This window comes from Oreochromis niloticus, linkage group LG11 (genome assembly GCF_001858045.2).
Source record: "Oreochromis niloticus isolate F11D_XX linkage group LG11, O_niloticus_UMD_NMBU, whole genome shotgun sequence".
Lineage (NCBI taxonomy): Eukaryota > Metazoa > Chordata > Actinopteri > Cichliformes > Cichlidae > Oreochromis > Oreochromis niloticus.
The window spans coordinates 18,394,384-18,414,362 of record NC_031976.2 but is presented as its reverse complement, the minus strand read 5'-3'; the positions used below and the strand labels follow the sequence as shown (position 1 = coordinate 18,414,362).

Below are 19,979 nucleotides of genomic sequence, written 5' to 3'. Positions count from 1 at the left end.
GACGGAACATAATCGTGCAGCTCTTTTGCCAGTAACATTTCTACACCATAAAAACAGCAGTTGCATGATTTATATATTTGTATGACAGAATAAAAACAAAAGTATAACTAATAATAACTGAATGATGGTACACCAACAGGCCCCTGAACTGCTCACTGCCTCATCAGAAATGGTCTCAGTGGAAAGGTGGCTGTCAAAAAGTCATCCTTAAAAGAGAGAAACAGTTAGAATAGGCTGCAGTATGCCAAATTACACAAGAACTGGACTGTAAATCAGTAGCAAAAGTCTTATAGAGTGATGAATCGTCATCAGTATTTACAGAGGTCAGGAGAATGGTACAACAGTGTCTACAGCCACCTGTAAAACACAGTGTCTCTGTCATGGATTGGTCCTGCATTTCTGACAGCGGTGTTTGGGATCTTGTCAAAACTGATGACATTATGAACACAGAAAAGTGACTTTCAAGCTCATTAGAATTATGCAAACTCTGTTTTTACCTTATATACTGTATTTCCATATGTTTTTGTACACTTGCACCCATTTTCCCAGCAAAACAAAGAAATGAGGGGCGGCTCAAGATTGTCGCCATTAGAAATAAAGACAGCATTTAACAAAAAAATAAATAAATCAAATTCATCATTAAATAACTCATTTCTTTATTACTCATAAAATATACAGCAATCTCAGTACTGAAAGAATTCATTGGAACTTGAATTCACAGTCATTTTCCCTATATACATGCTAGTTTCATTCCTCTTCAAGAAAAAAAAGCAAGGAAAAGAAAAAAACACTTTTCCATACTAATGAAGCTAGCGAATGTATTTTACATAATTCCAGTTAAAAGCATTTTTCAACAAACAAAACTGTAAATTCTTGAATCAGGGTACAATCGAGTGGTTTCTCTCTCTCTCTTTTTTTGAAGTTAAAGCAAGCAAAAGTCAATACATTGACTAAGATAAGAGCAAAAATATCATTCAGACAGAAGAAAAATCAAATGCCGTCCTATCATTGGTTTACAGTGTTTCTCCTCGCAAAGCTCAGCCTAAATACCTCAGTAAGGGATCAGTGCTTCTTACAAATGTTTAAATACTTACCTAGTGTGCACCACTGTACTTTCACAGCTGCCTCTACAAACCCATCCTTTCTCAGTAACTAATGAAGGCACAAAATGAACACATAAAAAGGGACCAGAAGTACACAAATAATTTATTCTTCAAAGACTAAACCGCAATGGACAAGTCAATGTACAAAATTAAGGTTGCTCGACCTAATAATTAACTGGTGCACATATCAAATTTTTTGAAATTACTCAGATCATTAAAACCTGACTTTTTTTTTGTTTTCCTCTAGAGGATAAGGAATTTAAGACATGAAAAATGGGTTTAATAAAAATTTGATCTCAAAAAATAAATGATTTTTCCCCCAGTATGACTTTTACAGACTTGAAGGACAAGTGCATTCTGAAGGGTGTAGTGTGCGGATATAAACCCATGAACCCCCCCACCCCCAACCCTCCAAACAAACGCACGCACACACACACACTAACAGAAACAGCGAACCGCTGATGAACCCAAACCTTCTCAGTCTCATTTGCACAGTTAAAACTGGGTTAAAATGTATCCATGTCTCTTGGTCCCTGTTGGTTTAGCTCTCTGTGATGTGCAACCACCCGTCTACAGCATGTTATTGCCTTAGAAAGGTTGCCGTCTACCCAACAAGTCCAGGTTTTAGCACTCAAGAAGTCCGTGTGGGTAAAGCAGTGGTCACTGAGGTCCAGTATTAGTTGAAAGGACACCTAGTGCTGGATGAGGTGGTGATGAGCGTTGGCCAGCCTGCTGCACCTCCTCCCTCACTTGCTCGCTCTCTGGTGGTGGTGGTGATGAAGGGGTAGGGGGGACTCTTAAGGCTCCTGTGGGGGCTTGTGTCTCATTCTGCCTTCCCGAAGTCATGGTGGGTGATTTTTAAGACACAGTGTGTGTTTATGCATTTATCACTTTCTCCCTTCCTTCAGTACGTCTCTGAATCAGAGTCGTTGAGCTCCTCGTCTTTGTAGAAGCCGTCGTGGTGGCTGATGTTGTTGAAGCTGCAGTATGAGCTGTGCTCGCCACGCAGCACGGGCAGGCTGTCGAACGTGACGCTCTTGGAGGGGCTGGTAGTGTAATGGTTAATGGCACTGAATGGGAGGGTTGGTGCCGGGGTGCAGGGAGACACAGGCATCATGGTGGCCAGGATGAGGGCTAGGCAGTCTGCCACATCTTTGTTGGGGGCACAAGCCAAGGCGGGCGTGTAACCTGAGGAAATAACAACACAACGATATTTTATGCCCCATAAAATTAATGCAAAGAAAACATTTACAGTCAGCTTTTCTCGTGCCCAAGGATGCGCACCAAAACCCATAAGTAAAAAAATGAAACAATACAGTGAAATTACCATTTTCATCAACTGCAAGGACACTGGCTCCCTTTGCAAGCAGCTCTTGCACCACCACAGTCAGGCCATTTCTTGCAGCCACGTGTAGAGGCCTTAAAGGACAAGATAAATCTTTGGATGTGCTGGCGAGCAAGTTGATATTTACTGATTTGTTTTGTGCATTTTGACATTAAGAATTCAGTTATCCACAATAATGCCTAACAGGCGAGGTACTAATATAAGTGATACGTACGTCTGTAAGGCGGCATTAGTAGCATTTATGAGGTTTCTGTCTGTAATCTTCTCCAATATCAACAAGGCACTGGTTTCATGTCCCTATGGATGGGTATAAAAAAGAGCCACACAGTGGTAAATGCTCATCCTTTCTCATATTTAAACACTTTAGCAAGACACTGTGCAGATTAAGAGCACAGTGCCACCATATGGTACTACACACCTTACTGCAGGCCAGGTGTAGTGCAGTGTTCTTTGCAGCATCTTGTAGAGTGAGATCTGCTTTTGCACTGCTCACCAGCACCTCTAATGGTGACATGATTAAACACAGGAAAAACAAAATGAAGTTAATTCAATAAAGCACAGTTTATTAATTCAATCCTGCACTTGATTATTATGTCCCGCTGTGATATTTGCCAGGCTAATAGTTAAAGCCTTCGTACCGACAGCGTTGGTCTGGCCGTTCTCAGCAGCCATCATGAGCGGTGTCTTCCCCACGGCGTCGACACTGTTGACCTGAGCGTTGTGGCTCAGCAGCAGCTGGAGACACTCCACATGGTCAGTGAAGGCTGCTGCGTGCAGCGGGGTCCTGCACGTGCAACATCAAAGCAAGGCTCAGTATTTATTCAGTGATATGAACCTTCACTTCCTTACGCTCGTTCCCAGAATCAGGTGCTTTACAATTCTATTCAGGCTTGAATTAATATTTATCTTGTAACATCATACATGCCTGTTTTTACTGTCTTTGGAATTGACAATTGCAGGGCCCAGTGTGTCTATCAGCATCTCAGCAGCACCTTCGTTGTCATGGATCCTAAGGAATAAAAAACAGCACTATTTAATCTGGTAGATGCTCTGTCCTTACACACATTGAACAAGAGAAGGCAGCTCTAGGTCTTACACAGCACAGTGGAGGGGGCTGAAAGAATTGCCATCGGCCTTGTGGAAAACCTCTTGCTCCAGCAAAACCTCCACACACGTATCGTGACCTGCAAGAATGAAAACATTAGCTAGTTACAGCATTAACACAGCAATAATTACCAGGATGTGTCAAAACTAGCCTAAGGATGTGCATAAGAGAACTGTATTAACCTCCCTATGAAATGCAAAGTTTGGGTCAAAAGCTTCCCAAGTGCCAGAATTTTCAACATAGCATTTCTAAACATACTAGTTTTCTTTAGAAAGCATACATTATTTCTATTTGTGCTCCATAATTATTTCACAATTTTTTTAACTGAGTCATAGCACGAATCACTGCCATGGAATAATGTCCTTTAATTTACAAGCTTTGAGCAGCTTTGAGCACAGTACAAAAAAAAAACTTCAGCAAGAGTTGGAGCTGTCACTTTAGAAAGCATAACACCAAAAACAAAACAAATCAGTTTAGACTTGAGGAAAAGAATTGTTGATGCTCACAAAGCAGGAGAAGGATATACAAAGTTATCACAGCATTTCCAAGTACTGAGAACTGGAGTGAGAAGCATCATCAAGAAATTCAAAGAGAGCCACACAGGACAGAAAAAGTCTGGCAGAGGTAGGAAGCAAAAGATTTCAAAATCTCTGGAAAGGAAACTAGTGAGAGATGTGTCTAAAGACCCCTTAGCAACTGCCAAAACATGAGTGAATGTTTTAGCTAAGTTGGGAATTATGCGCTCAGAAGAGAATCACTAGAACCATGCAAAGGAATGGACTGTGAGATTGCACACCAAGAAAAGCCAGACTGAAGTATGCTAAGGACAACTTGGAGAAAGAGTATACATACTGGAAGTGTGTACTTTGGTCAGATGAGACTAAACTAGAGTTCTCTGTCCACAGAGACACTGTTTATGTTTGGGGAAAGAAGCACTGTGGAGGCTAATAATTTTAACCCTCTTAGTTTTGGTGAAATAATTTTGTCTCTGTGTGCAAAGTAAAATAATGTAGGCATCCCAAAAAAAAACTTGGATGCTTGAAAAAACTGTAAAAGAAAAATTCCTTTCTTTGTTTAACAGCACTTGGAAAACACAAAATTAATTTTTAAAGAAGGGACAAATAATTCTGTCGCCGTCTGTATGATGAACAAGCAATAAACATGGAAAAGATGTGCTTGGCTATATTCCAACCACATTTACTTGGGTGCTTCATTATACTAATCTACTGTACTTAGTGGCAGGCTTGCATGTTCTAACCATCACATGTAAATGTCTTTATCTACACTGAGGGTCATCAAAGCCCTCTTCTCTGTACCATTGTAGCAGGCCCAGTGCAGTGGGGTGTAGCCTTGGTTGTCTGTTAAGACAGGGAGTGTTTCCACTGATTGGGCAGCATGCAGAAGGCCTCCCAGTACCCCTATGTGTCCACACGCCGCTGCCAGGTGGATCGGTGTGCGCCCTTTACAGTCTCGCACCAGGAAGCTGGCGCTGTGCTGAAGCAAAGCTTCCACACATTCCTCATGGCCAGTCACCGCCTGAGAACAGAAAACAGGTTTTACCAATGACTGGCTTACATCCGGAATGACAACATACATTATGTATAAAAATAACAAGGTTTCAGAGAAACCTCTCAGACACTGGCAGCACTACCCAGTTTCACAATATTTCCTCCATTAGTGTTGCTTCTGTTTCTTTAAGTTGTTCATGGTACATTTTGAGGGTCTACGTTGGATCACTGCACTATAGCAGAAGTCAGCCTCTTTTTACTTTCAGTATCTTTACTGCCTTTTGGGCATCCCAAAGCAGAATATTTCCACATCGATTCCTAACACGATGCCTATGTTTTCTTTTCAATATATGCTGACATGTCTGTTGTCCAAATAGAGAATATTTGTGCAGAAAGCTGGTACAGTAGGAGTGTTGTAAAGTCATACTGGGTAGATCCGCATGTTTGTCTTGAGAGTTTTACGTCAGATGCCCTTTTATATGCTACCCGACATGGAATGTGCGTCTCAGACTGGAATTCAACTATCGACCTTTCGCTTGCCAACTAAATGTGTAAACCCATACATTATGGAAAAACACACAAGGTCCTTTATATAACAAAAAAATATTAGTACTAAAAACATTCCAAAAAGCATAAAATTAATGAATAAAGAAGATATACAAGCAATAGACAAAGAAAGCAAAAGTAAACATTTAAGAAAACAATATGTAAAAGCCAATCCATAGTTTCCTGAAGTTCGTTTATTAATTTCTAAATGGGGAAATGATTGTGCTGATAGAATGGCGAGAGGAAGTTTGTTCCACAGAACTGGGCTAAACACAGTTCGCTGTTTGTTTTAAGTCTGAACCGTAGAATATGTAACAGCAACTGATTCTGAAGGGTCTGGGGTGGTATGAGGTATTAGGAGCTCTAACGTATAAAGTGGAACCATGCCATGTAGTGATTTAAAAGCAAAATCATGGGATTCTGAGGCAAATGGGAAGTTACTGTCATTCTGTGAGTGATGTGTTCCCTGTGTTTAGTGTGAATACACCACTGCTGTTTTGTACCAACTGTAGATACTGCTGCATCATTTAGGCATGTATGCAATGACTTGCAACTATCTAATCAGGAGAAAATGAGGATGTTGACAAACAAAATTTCTAAAAGCGAGACATGCTGGTTGATTGGCAATAAGTTAAATGTGCCTTGCAACACAGTAAAAAACAAAACAAAAACAATTGTGATTATTGTGTTGTTGCGATATTTGAAGAGACACACTCATACTATTGCATTCCACAAAGGCTAAGAAATATACATGTAAAGTCTGATAGTGGTAGCAAGATTTAGGTATCCATACTGAAAACTGTGAATAAAGTTATGCGCAGCAAAGGACACTATGTGTAAAAATAATGACATTTACTTACCCCTCTGTGCAGGGCTGTCCTGCCCCATTTGTCTTTGGCTTCTACATTGGCTCCTTTATTCAGCAGAGAATACACACAATCTGTGTGTCCACTCAGGACCGCTAGCATGAGAGGGGTTCTAGGAGATATGAGACAATAATGTTAGCAATGACTTTAGAATAAGAATGGAAATAAAATAAAAAGACATAAAAAGATTTTAATTGAACTTACTGTCCATTCCCATCTTGAATGTCTACTGCACTTTGAAGATCAGCATTTCCAATGAGCAAACGTAAACATTCTGAGTGACCATTGGTAGCTGCGGGAAAGATTAACTTATTACTTATCATGTTGTATTCGGGTCTGAATTTTCAGATTTTGGAAATTTTATTTGTAACTCCGTGTCCAACATACCTGCAGCATGTATAGGGGTTCGCTTCAAGGTGTAATCTTTCACCAAGATGGAGGCTCCCTGGTTGATTAGGACATCCACACACTCCACATGCCCTTTGAAGGCAGCCAGGTCCAGGGGTGTGCGCCCTTGGCTGTTTCTCACATCCAGATCCAGCAGAGACTGCACCAGAACCTCCATAGCTTGATGGTGACCATGGTATGCCTGAAAGGTGGATCCCCCCATTATAAAGTTATCGCTGACGCTGGTGACATGTAGTGCTCACCAGAAGGATAAAACCAAGTGTTTCAAATTACTCACAGCAAGATGCAGGGGACTGACGGGGGCTCTGACATCGGCGTCGTTCAGGATGTCTGTCCCTGAGGTTTCCATTAGCTGAATAAACCAAGACACACATTACAACCTGATTGAGATGTTTCCTTTCCTACTTGCACTTTCTTACTGCATGACTCTGTCAGTGTAGTTGGAGACATCACAGCAGAAAAGTCATTCCTGTTATACGGCTTTTGTATTGTAGTAAAATGTTTCTGCAGATGAGTTTGTGCGACCACAAATGAACATCTGTAGGGACCCTTGTGCTCACTGACTAATGAAAAAAATGAAAAATCTTCATCACTTGAACTTAAACAGACCCACAGGTCCAGAAAATATAATCAAGGCCTCAGAGTTCATGGTACTTCTTTTTAGGTTCATGAAGAGATTTGACTCCTCATTTGAGAGGCTTCTTCTCGTCTACAATAATAGCGATCGTGGCTCAAGAGTTGGGAGTTCGCCTTGTAATCGGAAGGTTACCGGTTCGAGCCCCGGCTCGGACAGTCTCGGTCGTTGTGTCCCTGGGCAAGACACTTCACCAGTTGCCTACTGGTGGTGGTCAGAGGGCCCGGTGGCGCCAGTGTCCGGCAGCCTCGCCTCTGTCAGTGCGCCCCAGGGTGGCTGTGGCTACAACGTAGCTTGCCATCACCAGTGTGTGAATGTGTGCGTGAATGGGTGGATGACTGGATATGTAAAGCGCTTTGGGGTCCTTAGGGACTAGAAAGCGCTATATAAATACAGGCCATTTACCATTTATTTTTACAATAAGCAAATCAACTAAAGGGATAAAAACATCAAGGATACCAAGAAAAACAGGTTGCCATTCAACTGAGGGAGATAGTAGCCTGAACACCGAAAATGACCAGAAACCCACCACCAACTCTGAGTCCCACCACCCAGTGGAACACAGACTTGTGGTTATCAGAAGCTTACACAAACATACAGAAAACGTTCCCTCCAAGGCAAAAGAAAAGGAACACACACATTAATAGAGAACTTCTAGTTATCAGCAAAGAGGCATGAGACAGAACGTCAGACATTCACCAGGGGAGAACCAAGACGTCATCCAGAGAACACAGACGATTCAAGGATGAGTAAAGGAAGCCATCTATGCCCAAACGGAACAACCATTTCAGAACAGGTGGTGGCCTAAAACACCAACTATAACACAGTCTTGAGATCCCCTCCCAGGTGATTCACTCACTCACATCTTGAAATGTGCAACCCCAATAACGTAATAATGATGACAAGAACTGGGTCAACAACTCTCTGGACTAAGTCCAAGGTGAAAGCACCACTAGGGGCTGAATAGCTCATACTCCCCATGAGAGGATTCTTTACTTTTACAACTGAAGAATCCTCTCGGACGAGAGGTGAAAAGAAGTCCAGAACAGAAAACTAAAAATAAACTTACCACATCTAGGGGTGTTTCACTTGCAATCTGGTAAAGAACACAGGAAAAAAAACAAAACAGGCAATGCTTTAAGCAGAATTCCACAAAACACAAACATGTAAACAGGGACATGGTGGCTGTTAAGTGTCATGTACTCTGGATTGAAGTTCTTACCAGCTCCAGACAAAGGCGATGTCCATACGCTGAGGCGTAGTGCACAGCATTGTAGCCCTGATTGTCCCGGATCCCCGGATTTGCATCATTTCTCAGTAAATATTCCAGGCACCTGCAGACACAACAAAAGCGCTGTAGTCAAGGAAACAACATGCTGGCTTCTAGTCCTAAACCACTACTCAGCATAATGGATAATGCAGGTGGTTATTTTTACTTTTATCTGTGAAAACCTACAAACATGAACCACCTCCCACACAACATCCACCATTTTTAATAGAGAGAATTTACTGACTTTCCATCTGTGTCAGACGCAGCGGCGTAGTGGAGAGGAGTGCAGCCCCGCTCGTCTAGGTCATTGACGCTGGCCCCAGACCCCACCAGAGCAAACAGGCACTGGTAGTTACAATTGGCAGCAGCGTAGTGCAGAGGGGTCCTGGAAAAGCAAACACAGCTCAGTTCCCTGTTCAAATTTGACTCTTGATCCAAATCCACCAATAAATACTACAAACCTGCCAAAGCTGTCCTTTCTGTTGAAGTCAGCCCCAGTGTTGAGGAGAAGATTGAGACATTCCAGGTTTCTGAGGGGTTAGACAGACAGAAAATCACTTGATTAAAAATTACACAATTAGAGTTAATACTAAAGGCGATATTCAGCCATCCTGTACTGACCCTCCAGCTGCTGCAGCATGTAAACAGGTCCTCCCAAAGTCATCAGGAGTATCAATATCAAAGCCTGCACAGGGTAAAAGATTATGAAGGAGACACATTAAGGATATATTATAAAATGTTTTACATTGCAGATGATTTTTTTTTTTTTTTTTTTAACTTTTTTTCCTGTCAGGAATTTCTAAACTACTTAAACCTGAGCTTTGTGTCATGTTGCACTGAAGACTGTGACAGGGCATGAGTAAAGTTGAGTGCTGTTCACCTGAAGACAGGAGCTTTCTGCAGCAGTCAGAGAAGCCACTGAGAGCAGCTAAATGCAGTGGGAACATGCCATGGATTCCTCGTCTGAATGAAAAAAACAAAACAAAAAACTTTGTATCATACAAACAGTACACAACAATGTTGCTAACGTAACAGATAATACACGTGTGCTTTTGGAAGGCTCTTCAATATATGTTCTAAGACTTAACTGAAAAATCAGCAGAAAGGCTCACGTACTTAGCTGTGTCAGCTCTGTTGGAGATGAGAGTGTTAATGAGGAGTTCATGGCCATATCGAGCTGCAATGTGTAGTGGTGTATTTCCGTTCTTGTCTTCACAGTCAATCTCTGCACCTTTAGGGAAAAAAAAAATAAAAAAATCAAAGCAAGCATTTAGCCGCTGTTACACTAAAAAGCAGTTTCTGCTTCTGGGTCCAGCATGAGAAACAGCTCACCTTTCTCAATGATTGCTTGAGACCTTGAGAACCTCCCATGGATCGCTGTCATGTGGAGTGGAGTCTTCCCATCTTTACTCTGAATTGAAACAAAAACTTATTATCTGACAAGTTATGCCTTTTTACAGTAAAGTTTAATCCCAAGTCAATCAGCTTCCCTAAAACAATGAGAAGATCTATCACATGTAGGAAGAAGGCACAATAATACACTTTTACACACAAGGAAGCAAGAGGGCTGTGTGATATTATACCCGATCGTTTATTTCGTGGTGTCGCAAAATGCAATATTTTTTTCATCGTTTGGATGACTGACCATGTGAATGCAGGCACAGAAAATACCAGCATGGTCAGTGAAGATGAGGCAGAACCAGGTAGCTCCAAACAGAAATACCAGTCAAAACAAGTCGAGGACCTTATTCCTAAACCAGTGGCTACCTCTGTACCATGGAAATGGTTTGGTTATGAAAAGACTGGCACAGACCAGAAAACTGTACTATGCAAATTATGCTGCAAACTGGTCCCCATCACAGACTCACACATGACAAACCTCTTCTACCACCTACGCAAGAATCACGTGAAAGAGTATGGAGAGAGTTTATGGATGAGAAGCAAAAAAGAGCCGTCAGGTACTCAAACCTTAGACTCAAAGGTTAGAACAGGCTTTTCCCCGCAGCATGCCATGTAATAAATACTCACAAAGAAAATGGCGGACGTTACAATTTATATCTAAAAATATATAGTTTCATGAATCGGTCAAAACACTCGACTCCAGGTACACGACAACCAGCTGAAAACACCCGAGACTGACATAATGTAGCCCTACAACAGGTAAATACTTAGTTGTTTAATAACAAGCTTTTCCTGTTTTCACTCACTTTAATGTTGACATCTGCCCCATTGCAAACCAGAAGCTCCAGGCAGAGCGCTCCGTGACGCGAGGCGGCGGTGAAATGCAGAGGGGCAAAGCCCTTCTCGTTCACCTGGTTGACGTTGGCTCCACAGTCTATGAGCTCGTTCACAACCACATCTTGCCCGTTGTAGCAGGCCACATGGAGGGGTGTGTTGCCATATGCATTGGGCTCATTGATCTAGAAAGTCAGGAAAACAACGGGCAATTAAGACAATTAGAATAAAGAAGAATAAAGAATAAAAGAACAGTTACAGTTAGAACAGTTGTAACACACAATTTAGAGCCACCACTGAAAAATATCTTTCCTGTTGAGCTCATACAGCATAGCAGTGTCTACAGTGCAATGGCAAAAAGCTTGTGGGTGGAACCTACATCCACCCCCAAGTCCAGGAGGTATTTGACAACGCTGATCATTCCACTAGAGGCTGCCGCATGTAGGGGGGTGTAAGATTTCTTATCTTTGCAGGCCACCTCAGCTCCATGTGACGCCAGCAGCTTCACCACTTCTATGTGTCCTGAAGATAAAAAGAGATTTAATTACATAATGCTTACACAAAGATATTAGACATGTTTTTGTTCATATGGCATCTACTCTAATGTAAACATTTAAAAACATCTTAACAGATGGTTTTTATTCAAATAAAGTTCTGCCATTTAAGCTTATATTGACCACAAGAAGAAAGGAATGTTGCATAAAAATGAACAAATACAAAAATGTAAAAATCTCTATGGCTGCATATTTTTTACCCATGTAGGCGGCCCAGTGTATCGCACGGCGGTCCTTCTTGTCAAAAGCATTGATGTTGGCCCCTCTGGAGAGCAAGAGTCTCACCATCTAAAAGTAGCAAAAACCCCAAACAAAAAAAAAAAACAACCAAAAAAAACAACAACAAACAAACAAACAGGGGATGAGAAAAAACGAATAATAATAATAATAATAATGATAATAATAATAATAATAATAATAATAATAGATATACGAGTTCAGTGACTTTATCTTAGCGCTCTTGGATCAATTGTCTTGTCAATGCATGCATATCTTTAGTTTAATATAATAGAAATTAGGTGAACCTGCAGGGGTTTCTAAAGTTATTTTTTAACTTGCTGAGCAAACATGAGTGGTGAAACCTTGTCACCCTTTTGCACAGATTCTGTGCAGGTATGCCAACAGAACAAATATAATTAAGATTAAACAAGAAAACATCCATTTCCAAATATCCTGTCTTGTACAGTCAGTAGTGTGGCATTGTTCTCTTGGAGCAGACCTCCACAGATTCACCTTTTTCATATTTATATGCTTAACTTGAATACCACTGTATACCTAAAAGGTGCTCCAAATAGTTTGTATGCACTTGCATTCATTTGCATGAATTTGTGATAATCCACTTTTCAGATAGCTAATTTGCATGCAAGTCCAAGATTACAATGGGTAATTTGCATCCAGACTCGTGATTGGTCAAGCACTATCTGTGCATCCAACACCCTTAAGTATGTGACCACAATTTATGACTGCATGCAGAGAGCCCACTCAGTCTTAAGCCATGTCTGAAAATGTAGTTTGTGTTCTTTAATTCAATGTAGCTGGCTCATTAAACATTGAAAAGCTGCCCTCTTTAACTTAAGAGGGTGCCCTGATGTCAGGAAGCATTTGGATGACTGGACCAGATTTTGCGCAACTGAATCCGGGATCAAACGGTCGGTTAGTCATGCGCTACTAAAATTCAGCAGACCTATATGTGGATGTTGCTTGTCTCAACTAACACTTGTTAAATGGGCAAATAATGTGGCCATTATTCTGCACTGCATGGCAGAGTGCCCACCTGTGTTTAATCATTCTTGAGGCAAGCAGAAACACTTCTTCTTAGAAAAAGGTCGGGAACGTCTAATAACAGCCAGGTAAACACACCCAGCACTGCTAGCATACTCTGACAGTTTGCCAGCAAAAGCGATCTATGTAGCACACAGCATATTTACCACTATCAATTCAAATCAATCAATATGAGGATTACTGAAGAGGTTATACTCAAAGACACTGTACCACCACAAAACCTCACCAACCCTCTACACTAACAGTCTGCTCCTTAAGAAAGCTGATACCAAACGTTCAGCTGCCATTTCAATTCATTAACGTGCAACCACATCGATTCCAAAGATGTTAAAGTGCCTCCTTAAGCACAGCTTAATCTAACAATGCCTTGGGGTTTAAATTTACCTCCAGATGACCGCTGAAGGCTGCATGGTGCAGCGCGGTGCGGCCTGCTCTGTCTGACACATTCACATTGCTGAGTAGTGGCACGAGGGCTTCGGCGCAGCGGACCGCCTTATTGGCGGCGGCGATGTGAAGTGGCGTCTGCCAGTTTTTGTCTCGGGCATTTACATCAGCCGAGTGTTTCAGCAACACCTGGACAGCGTCCTATGAGGAAAAAACAGCATGTAGGTTTACATTGTTTGGATATGCAAACCTGTGTCTTGTAGTGTGTATGACAGAACCAGGGGAAAATTCGCATACCTCACTGCAGGAGGCCACAGCTCGGTGCAGGGGAGTGAGCCACTTGTTATCTTTGGCATTTACTCTTGCACCTAGAAGTGAAGAAGCAAAGGCTATTTAAACTCGTATGGTTTTGCTGCATATGGTGCAACGGTTCGACAAGAAGGTATTCAACAGTTTTTGGAGAGACTAAATTAGAAAAGTTCAGAAAAGGCAGAAAGGGGTGTAGAGACATTTCAAATATTTCACCATACTGTATGCAGAGGCATGACATCTTGTATTCCACTTTGCTTTTAAAAGGTGCCATTACGTACTTATACACACACACACACACACTTGCATTAATCATTCACCACTACCTTGAGTTTAGAAAAGAAAAGAAAGAAAAAGCAGTATGTCATGTGCTCCCAGCATTAGGAAGATAATTATAGGCACATCTGTAATATTTTTAACATTTCACATTTTAAGAGCATGACTTATTTATTTTCTCTGATTAAAAACTGATAGATAATCTCTCCAGGCATTTGTGAAACACTCATTTCTACAATCCAAAATTCACCCAGTATTCGTGGCTTTAAGCACTTTCTTGTGATCATTGCATTAATACCAAGAAGAAAACATACCAGATAGAATCAACAGCTCTATAATTTCTGCATCTCCGAGATAGGCAGCGGCATGCAATGGAGTTCGCTTCTCATTGTCCTGTATTAAGTGAACAGGAAGACACTGCTGAGATTACAGAGAAACAAAACAACTTGCAGTAAACACTGCAATCTGTCTCTTCATTACACGTGCAGTGGTCTGTTGTAGCAATACAAAAACACATTTTCCTTAACATGTGCAACATTTAAGTGTTAAGAGGAACAAATGTTTACACAAACACCACATTGTGGTTTTAACAAATTAAGAAAAAAAAAGAAAACAAAAGCCTTGCAGTGAAGCATGAGCAAGTACAGCCTTATTTTGAAACAAACACCACCACTTGAATATGTAATATTGAGAGGAATGCAGAGCTGCACAAGGCCTTTCAAGGACAACTGCACATTCAGCATTTGTCGTTTTTTTATTCCCAAAATATAACAATAATATGAGGAAACAGATGCAGATGTTTATAACTGTTGGGCTTACCTGTGCATTCACATCTTCTTTTTTGAATATGAGGGAACGTACTTCATCAGGATCTACATTGAAAATAGCTTTCAGCAAAGGAGGCTGTAAAAGAAAAAAAAGAAAGAAAGCACAGAATAAATAAATAAAAAAGTCAAAATTATCACGATTTTGATACTTTTCTTTGTTGACATGTAACACCATCTCAGCTTCTATTACTACAATTTGCATACAGAGCAAACCCAAAGAACTGCGAGTAACAATATTGTCTGTCTTATGGGTATTGTTGAAATCTGAGAAAACCAGTAATCAGTCAAACTGAAACTTTAGAACTTCAGCATGCTTGCAACACAGGACATACACAACACTCATTTGAAGATCAAATATTGGCATTCAACAAAGCACAAATGAAAGCAATGTAAAAGAGCATTATTCTTTGAGAGGAAGAGAACAAACAATGAAATGATGACTCCGCATTTCACAGACTGTCAAGGCCACTTTTCAAACACCGTTCTGCACTTTCTGTCTGTTGGTAAGTAAACATGCCATGTTAGCAGAGATAAACAACGCAGTTTTTGAATGAAGACATTAAAAAAGACAGACCCGAACCTTGTATTCAAAATGAGAACTGTGCTGCTTACTTTCACACTGCCAGGAATCAAAAACAGGAAAAAAATAAAAGTACACAGCTGCTCTTACTCACCACATCCAACATGATCACAAGGTCAAGTTTTGGCATAAAAATGAACCAAAGTTCTTTGAGAAATCTCTCTTGTTGATCATCGTGTAGACAGAGTGCCAGCAGTGTGTTTTTCAATGTGAGTGTACAATGGCATTTTTTAAATGACTCCATCATAACACTTGCGATGTTTCTAAAAAGTGACAAAACATGTGAACAAGGTAAACTTCAACCTAACAGACATGTTGGCCATTGAATTGGCAACACCCTACAAAAACAAACTGCTGCTATGCTCATTTTCTCAGTTTCATACTGATGACTCCTCACTTGTCCAGTTATGTATAAACAGTTGCTATATGTACATAGCCTTTAAAAAACATTTATGCTTATACTTAAAAAACTGCTATACCCTTCACATTTTATACATATTAATAATTGCACAAAAGCTTTAATATAATTTATACTTTAATATATTTTATGTCTTCTACATCATAAAGTTATGAATAAGAAAGTTGACTTTGACTTGAAGAACTGGCAGTGTTGTGTATTTCTCTATGACTTCAGTGCAAGCCATTTGTTGGTCAGCATTTATAGTTTGCCACACCATAAATGACAGAACTGCGTCTTGAATGCAGCGTTACAATATTCCCTTCATGTTGGATAACACTTTTCCCTGCTGGCTTCAGTCTTTTTATGTTTTTGTTTTGTTTTTTTGAAAGAGTCAGCCCCTCCTGTCATTTTAGACAGAGGAAATGCTTGCAATGCTCAACTGAAATAATTGAAAAAACAAAACAAAACAACAACCCAAAAAACAAAAACAAATCCTAGGTAAGTAATGTGATTAAAATATATCATTTATATATAGCAACACTGGATCACTTTAAAACCAGGGCAAAGATTTGGGAAACACTGGAGTCTTTGATCAGGATGTTTTCATCTGCATGCCCTGTAGCAACAGGCTGGGTTGGACAGGGACAACAGTGGAGAGGAGGAGATCCCTTCCAGGCAGAGCATTCCTTACATTTTAAAGTGTTACAGCTGAAACCACTATTACAAACTATATTCCTAAGAAATACACTGTAAGTGAGAAATCTTAACCTGAATGAGTAAGAGAGCATATATCCAAAACAAAATGCATGAACGAAAAGTGGCTGACAGAAGGAAACTGCTTTTAAAATAATCTGCTGCCTGCGTGATGAAACATTGCGTTATCTACTAGTGATGTGCGATGCCTCTGATTTCCTTTCTGATCAGCTACCAAGTAGAAGACTGGTTCAGACTGGTATCAGTGATTGTGATCTGATACAGATACTTTGTACAAAAACTTCATGTGTTTAGAAAATCAAAAGTATTGTCTTTCAAACTGTACCTTCATAATGGATACAAGACATCAGACTTCTTGTTCTTATCGTTCAATTATGAAGAATTATCATACAAAAAATAAAAAGCCTGAAAATTCAATATCTACATTTTAAAAACATCCAATTACCAATTAAAAACAAATGTGACTGAAAATAATAATAAAGCTGAGAAACATTTCCTAGATACATGTTATTATCTATCTTATGTATGTTTGAGTTGTATTTTTAGTGTTACACATCACCAACAGCTCCACATTTTCCCTCTTTGTACCCGGATAGTATCTGCCTGTAGCACCAAAGGACTTCTTAGGCAGCACCTGTCCCTTTCCTCCTCTTCAGTTAGCCTCATCATAAACTCATCATCATATTCTGTGTAATGATTTACTTTTGTTTATATTCGACAAGGTCTGCGGCCTTGCCAAATGTGTCACAAACCATGTCTTGGCTGTTTGTGGAGCTGAAACAGCTCCACACATGACTCTGCTTACGATCATCACCTGAGCGAGCGATGCATTTATACAGCTGTATTTCGCATCACTATGAAAAGCGGAAGGAGTAGTTCCTACAAATCATTTAGAAAATCCTAATAATATAGCTACTTTCCACTGTGTTCCCGTTAATCATAAACTACTAATTTACCCCAAATTAATAAAATATTGATATTTTAATATGAGCATCGATTTTAGAACATAAATATCTGGTATTGACAGAATCAATACTTTAGTATCGATCCTCACACCACTATTATCTACTCATGACCTTTACATGCCTGAAATAGATTTTGGCTTAAAATAACTCAAAACATATTAAATAAGTCTAATAGTTGAGAGAAAACAAAAACACTGAACTTAATGACTCCTCTCTTTGCTTTCCATGACATCTTTTCCATTGTACAGTTAAAATGGTGCAATATGCAGGGTACATGCATTCATTAGTATTCAATCATTCAACTTAGCTGGCTGCCCAGCTAGTCAATTAAGCTAATGTGCATGCATGCAGTTTGCATGTGCAAAAGACACTTGGTTTATAAAAATGCATCTTCAGCAACCTGCTTTACAAAATGAATCAAGCACAACTAGATATACTTGCAATCATCTGGTTTTGCAGTATACTACTTCCTGATGCCTTTTAGTGACTCAGTGCTTCATGAAGTTAAATACGGAACCAAGAATTTATACCTTTACCTGACAGAAAGGATATGCAATAAGTAAGGGAACATGCTGAGTTTACTTCATATAAGCCAAAAGTCAAACATTGTAAGGGTCATTGTTGTTATTTAATTTTTTAAAAATCTATCAAGGTCACCCTGCTATGGATAAGCCCTCAACAGCTATTCAAGACATATGCGGTGCCATGGGTTGATTATTCCCTGCGACATATATTGAAGCCATCACGACATTACAAACTTGTACAACCACCACTGCAATCTCAAAAACGAGCAAGCAAGCAGCATACAGTGGCTTTTTTTTTTTCAAACACAAGGACAATGAACTCGTTTAGTTATTATAATGCCCATGAATGTCTGCAGGGCACAAAGAAGGTTAGAGTTACTGGGGACAAATTCAGCCAACAAGCAGACTCTTGTGGTTCGAACACTATTTGTGCCATGTTAAAAACAAAAAGGAAGGACAGATCTGCATTTTGTTGTTTTCAGTTCTCCGTGTCCTGCATGAGTGGTGGTGGTGTAGGAGATTTTCTATGCTCCTCTCTCACTGCTGGACTGTGTGCCTCCTCTCCTCATACAAGCCAAGCTAGTTAATACCATCACCATGGAGACAGCTCTTTGGCAACTTCCACCGGCTCACAGGAGCCCAGATCATTCAAGCACACAGAGACCATAAAAGACACATGCGCGTACATATGTGACAGAATAGCAGGCATGTGCAAAACAAAGCCCTTAAAATGATAACACTGAGCTATTCTGGTTTTGACGAAGTAGGTGTCAAGTGTTTTTTTTTGCAGAGTTTAAAATGACACGTCTAATACTGTCACACTGCCATTGCCCTCATATATTAAATATAAGCATTACACAGCAGTTTACCTGCATTTATACCATTAACGCGGTACGCATGGGTATAGCGTAAGCGAATAATAGCTCATAGAAACTGTCTTGTTTTATATTTTTTTGAGTTTTTATATAAGGGCACACACTAAAGAGGTCTGATTATAGACATAGCTTAACTATAACAGTGTTATAAATCCTCTTAAAAACAATAAAGTCACCAAACTAGCACAAAGCTTTGCTCAAATCCAATCACTCCATTATCCTGCCCCACTGTGACACCAAATAACATAGTTTGGTGAATCAGTGAACAAAAACTATATCGTTATTTAAGTGTTTTCTAAACCCTACAGCTGCCACAAACATCACTAGTTGGTTTTGCTAACATAATTATAACCACAAACGTTTAGCTGTCACAGTAATGTCACAATCAACAGATCACTTTGGCTGTCATGGCAATAATCTCACTGTAACAGCAACAGAGAGGAAATTATTGTTTATCAATAAGGCTAGAATTGCTCGTAAGCGACTGCACGAACACAATTTAGCATTGTTGTCTCACATTATGCTAACTAGTCACTTCACAAGTGACTAGCTGGATGCATTTCACGCAGGCTCTGGCTAATTGCTGGAAATAAACACAACATCATTAGCTGCTTTTCAACTCAACAGCCGTTTATGTGCGTGTCGGAGTGCAAACGTGATAGGAACAACAACGGGGCTCCGAATGTTACACGCAGTACTTCAGCCAGCTTTCACCTCATCGAGGACAATTCAAATTCTAGATTAAGGAAATGCTTCCGTTTCAGAGTCGGGCTCGAAAGACTCGAATTACATTGCGCTGGCGAGCGCTGAAATCGAGGCTAACATTAGCCGGCCACTTGCTCAAACTTACGGCAAACCTCTAACACCAGCCATTACTTACCTGGTCTCGAATTTTGAGAACCACCATATTTGTGGTATTTTAACAGCTCTCATGCAGGTTCATAAAGGAATACTTGTCTCCTTCCGAACAGCAGCGTGTGATCTCGGTTGCTTCTGCCGCTGGTTCTGCTGGAGGCCTAGCGTCACTCTAGCTTAGCTCGCTCGCTAGCTTCCTAACCTGATGGCATGAAAGCGAGAGGAGTAGCGGAAACTCCATAACATTGCCGCCACCATATTTCACCCCCCCGAAAAGACGCAATCCGATAGGCTAAGAGCGCTCTAGAGGTCAGTAAGGGAATCGCTGATTGGTTGTTGCCAGCTGCACTCTGTGTAACAGCACAGACGCACTTTGTTGAATATTGCACTGCCCTCAGCGCTTATAAGTGTAGAT

At 40.3% G+C, this 19,979-nt stretch overlaps 1 protein-coding gene across 1 annotated transcript; it reads right to left on the bottom strand.

Moving 5' to 3' along the window:
- Positions 1-632: 632 nt before the first annotated feature.
- On the bottom strand, positions 633-19,794 carry ankrd28b (ankyrin repeat domain 28b). Its single transcript, XM_003454373.4, has 28 exons — positions 19,590-19,794; positions 14,644-14,727; positions 14,139-14,217; positions 13,537-13,607; positions 13,240-13,440; positions 11,775-11,862; positions 11,400-11,542; positions 10,993-11,205; positions 10,118-10,196; positions 9,902-10,016; positions 9,666-9,748; positions 9,407-9,470; positions 9,247-9,315; positions 9,030-9,170; positions 8,738-8,849; positions 8,585-8,611; positions 7,159-7,233; positions 6,861-7,062; positions 6,678-6,765; positions 6,468-6,585; positions 4,870-5,089; positions 3,545-3,632; positions 3,374-3,457; positions 3,087-3,232; positions 2,867-2,949; positions 2,663-2,745; positions 2,431-2,522; positions 633-2,291 (listed from the first exon to the last, which is right to left on the bottom strand). The coding sequence occupies exons 1-28, from the start codon at positions 19,614-19,616 to the stop codon at positions 2,008-2,010; spliced, it is 3,159 nt and encodes a 1,052-aa protein (XP_003454421.1). The 5' UTR covers positions 19,617-19,794; the 3' UTR covers positions 633-2,007.
- Between the last annotated feature and the right edge of the window lie 185 nt (positions 19,795-19,979).

Coding starts and splice junctions, on each gene's coding strand:
- ankrd28b (XM_003454373.4), bottom strand. CDS start 19,616: ATGGTGGTTCTCAAAATTCGAGACCAG. Junction 7,234..8,584: donor GTGAAACACCCCTAGATGTG/GTAAGTTTATTT, acceptor TGGTTTATTCAG/CTAATGGAAACCTCAGGGAC. Junction 2,950..3,086: donor CGGCCAGACCAACGCTGTCG/GTACGAAGGCTT, acceptor TGTCACCATTAG/AGGTGCTGGTGAGCAGTGCA.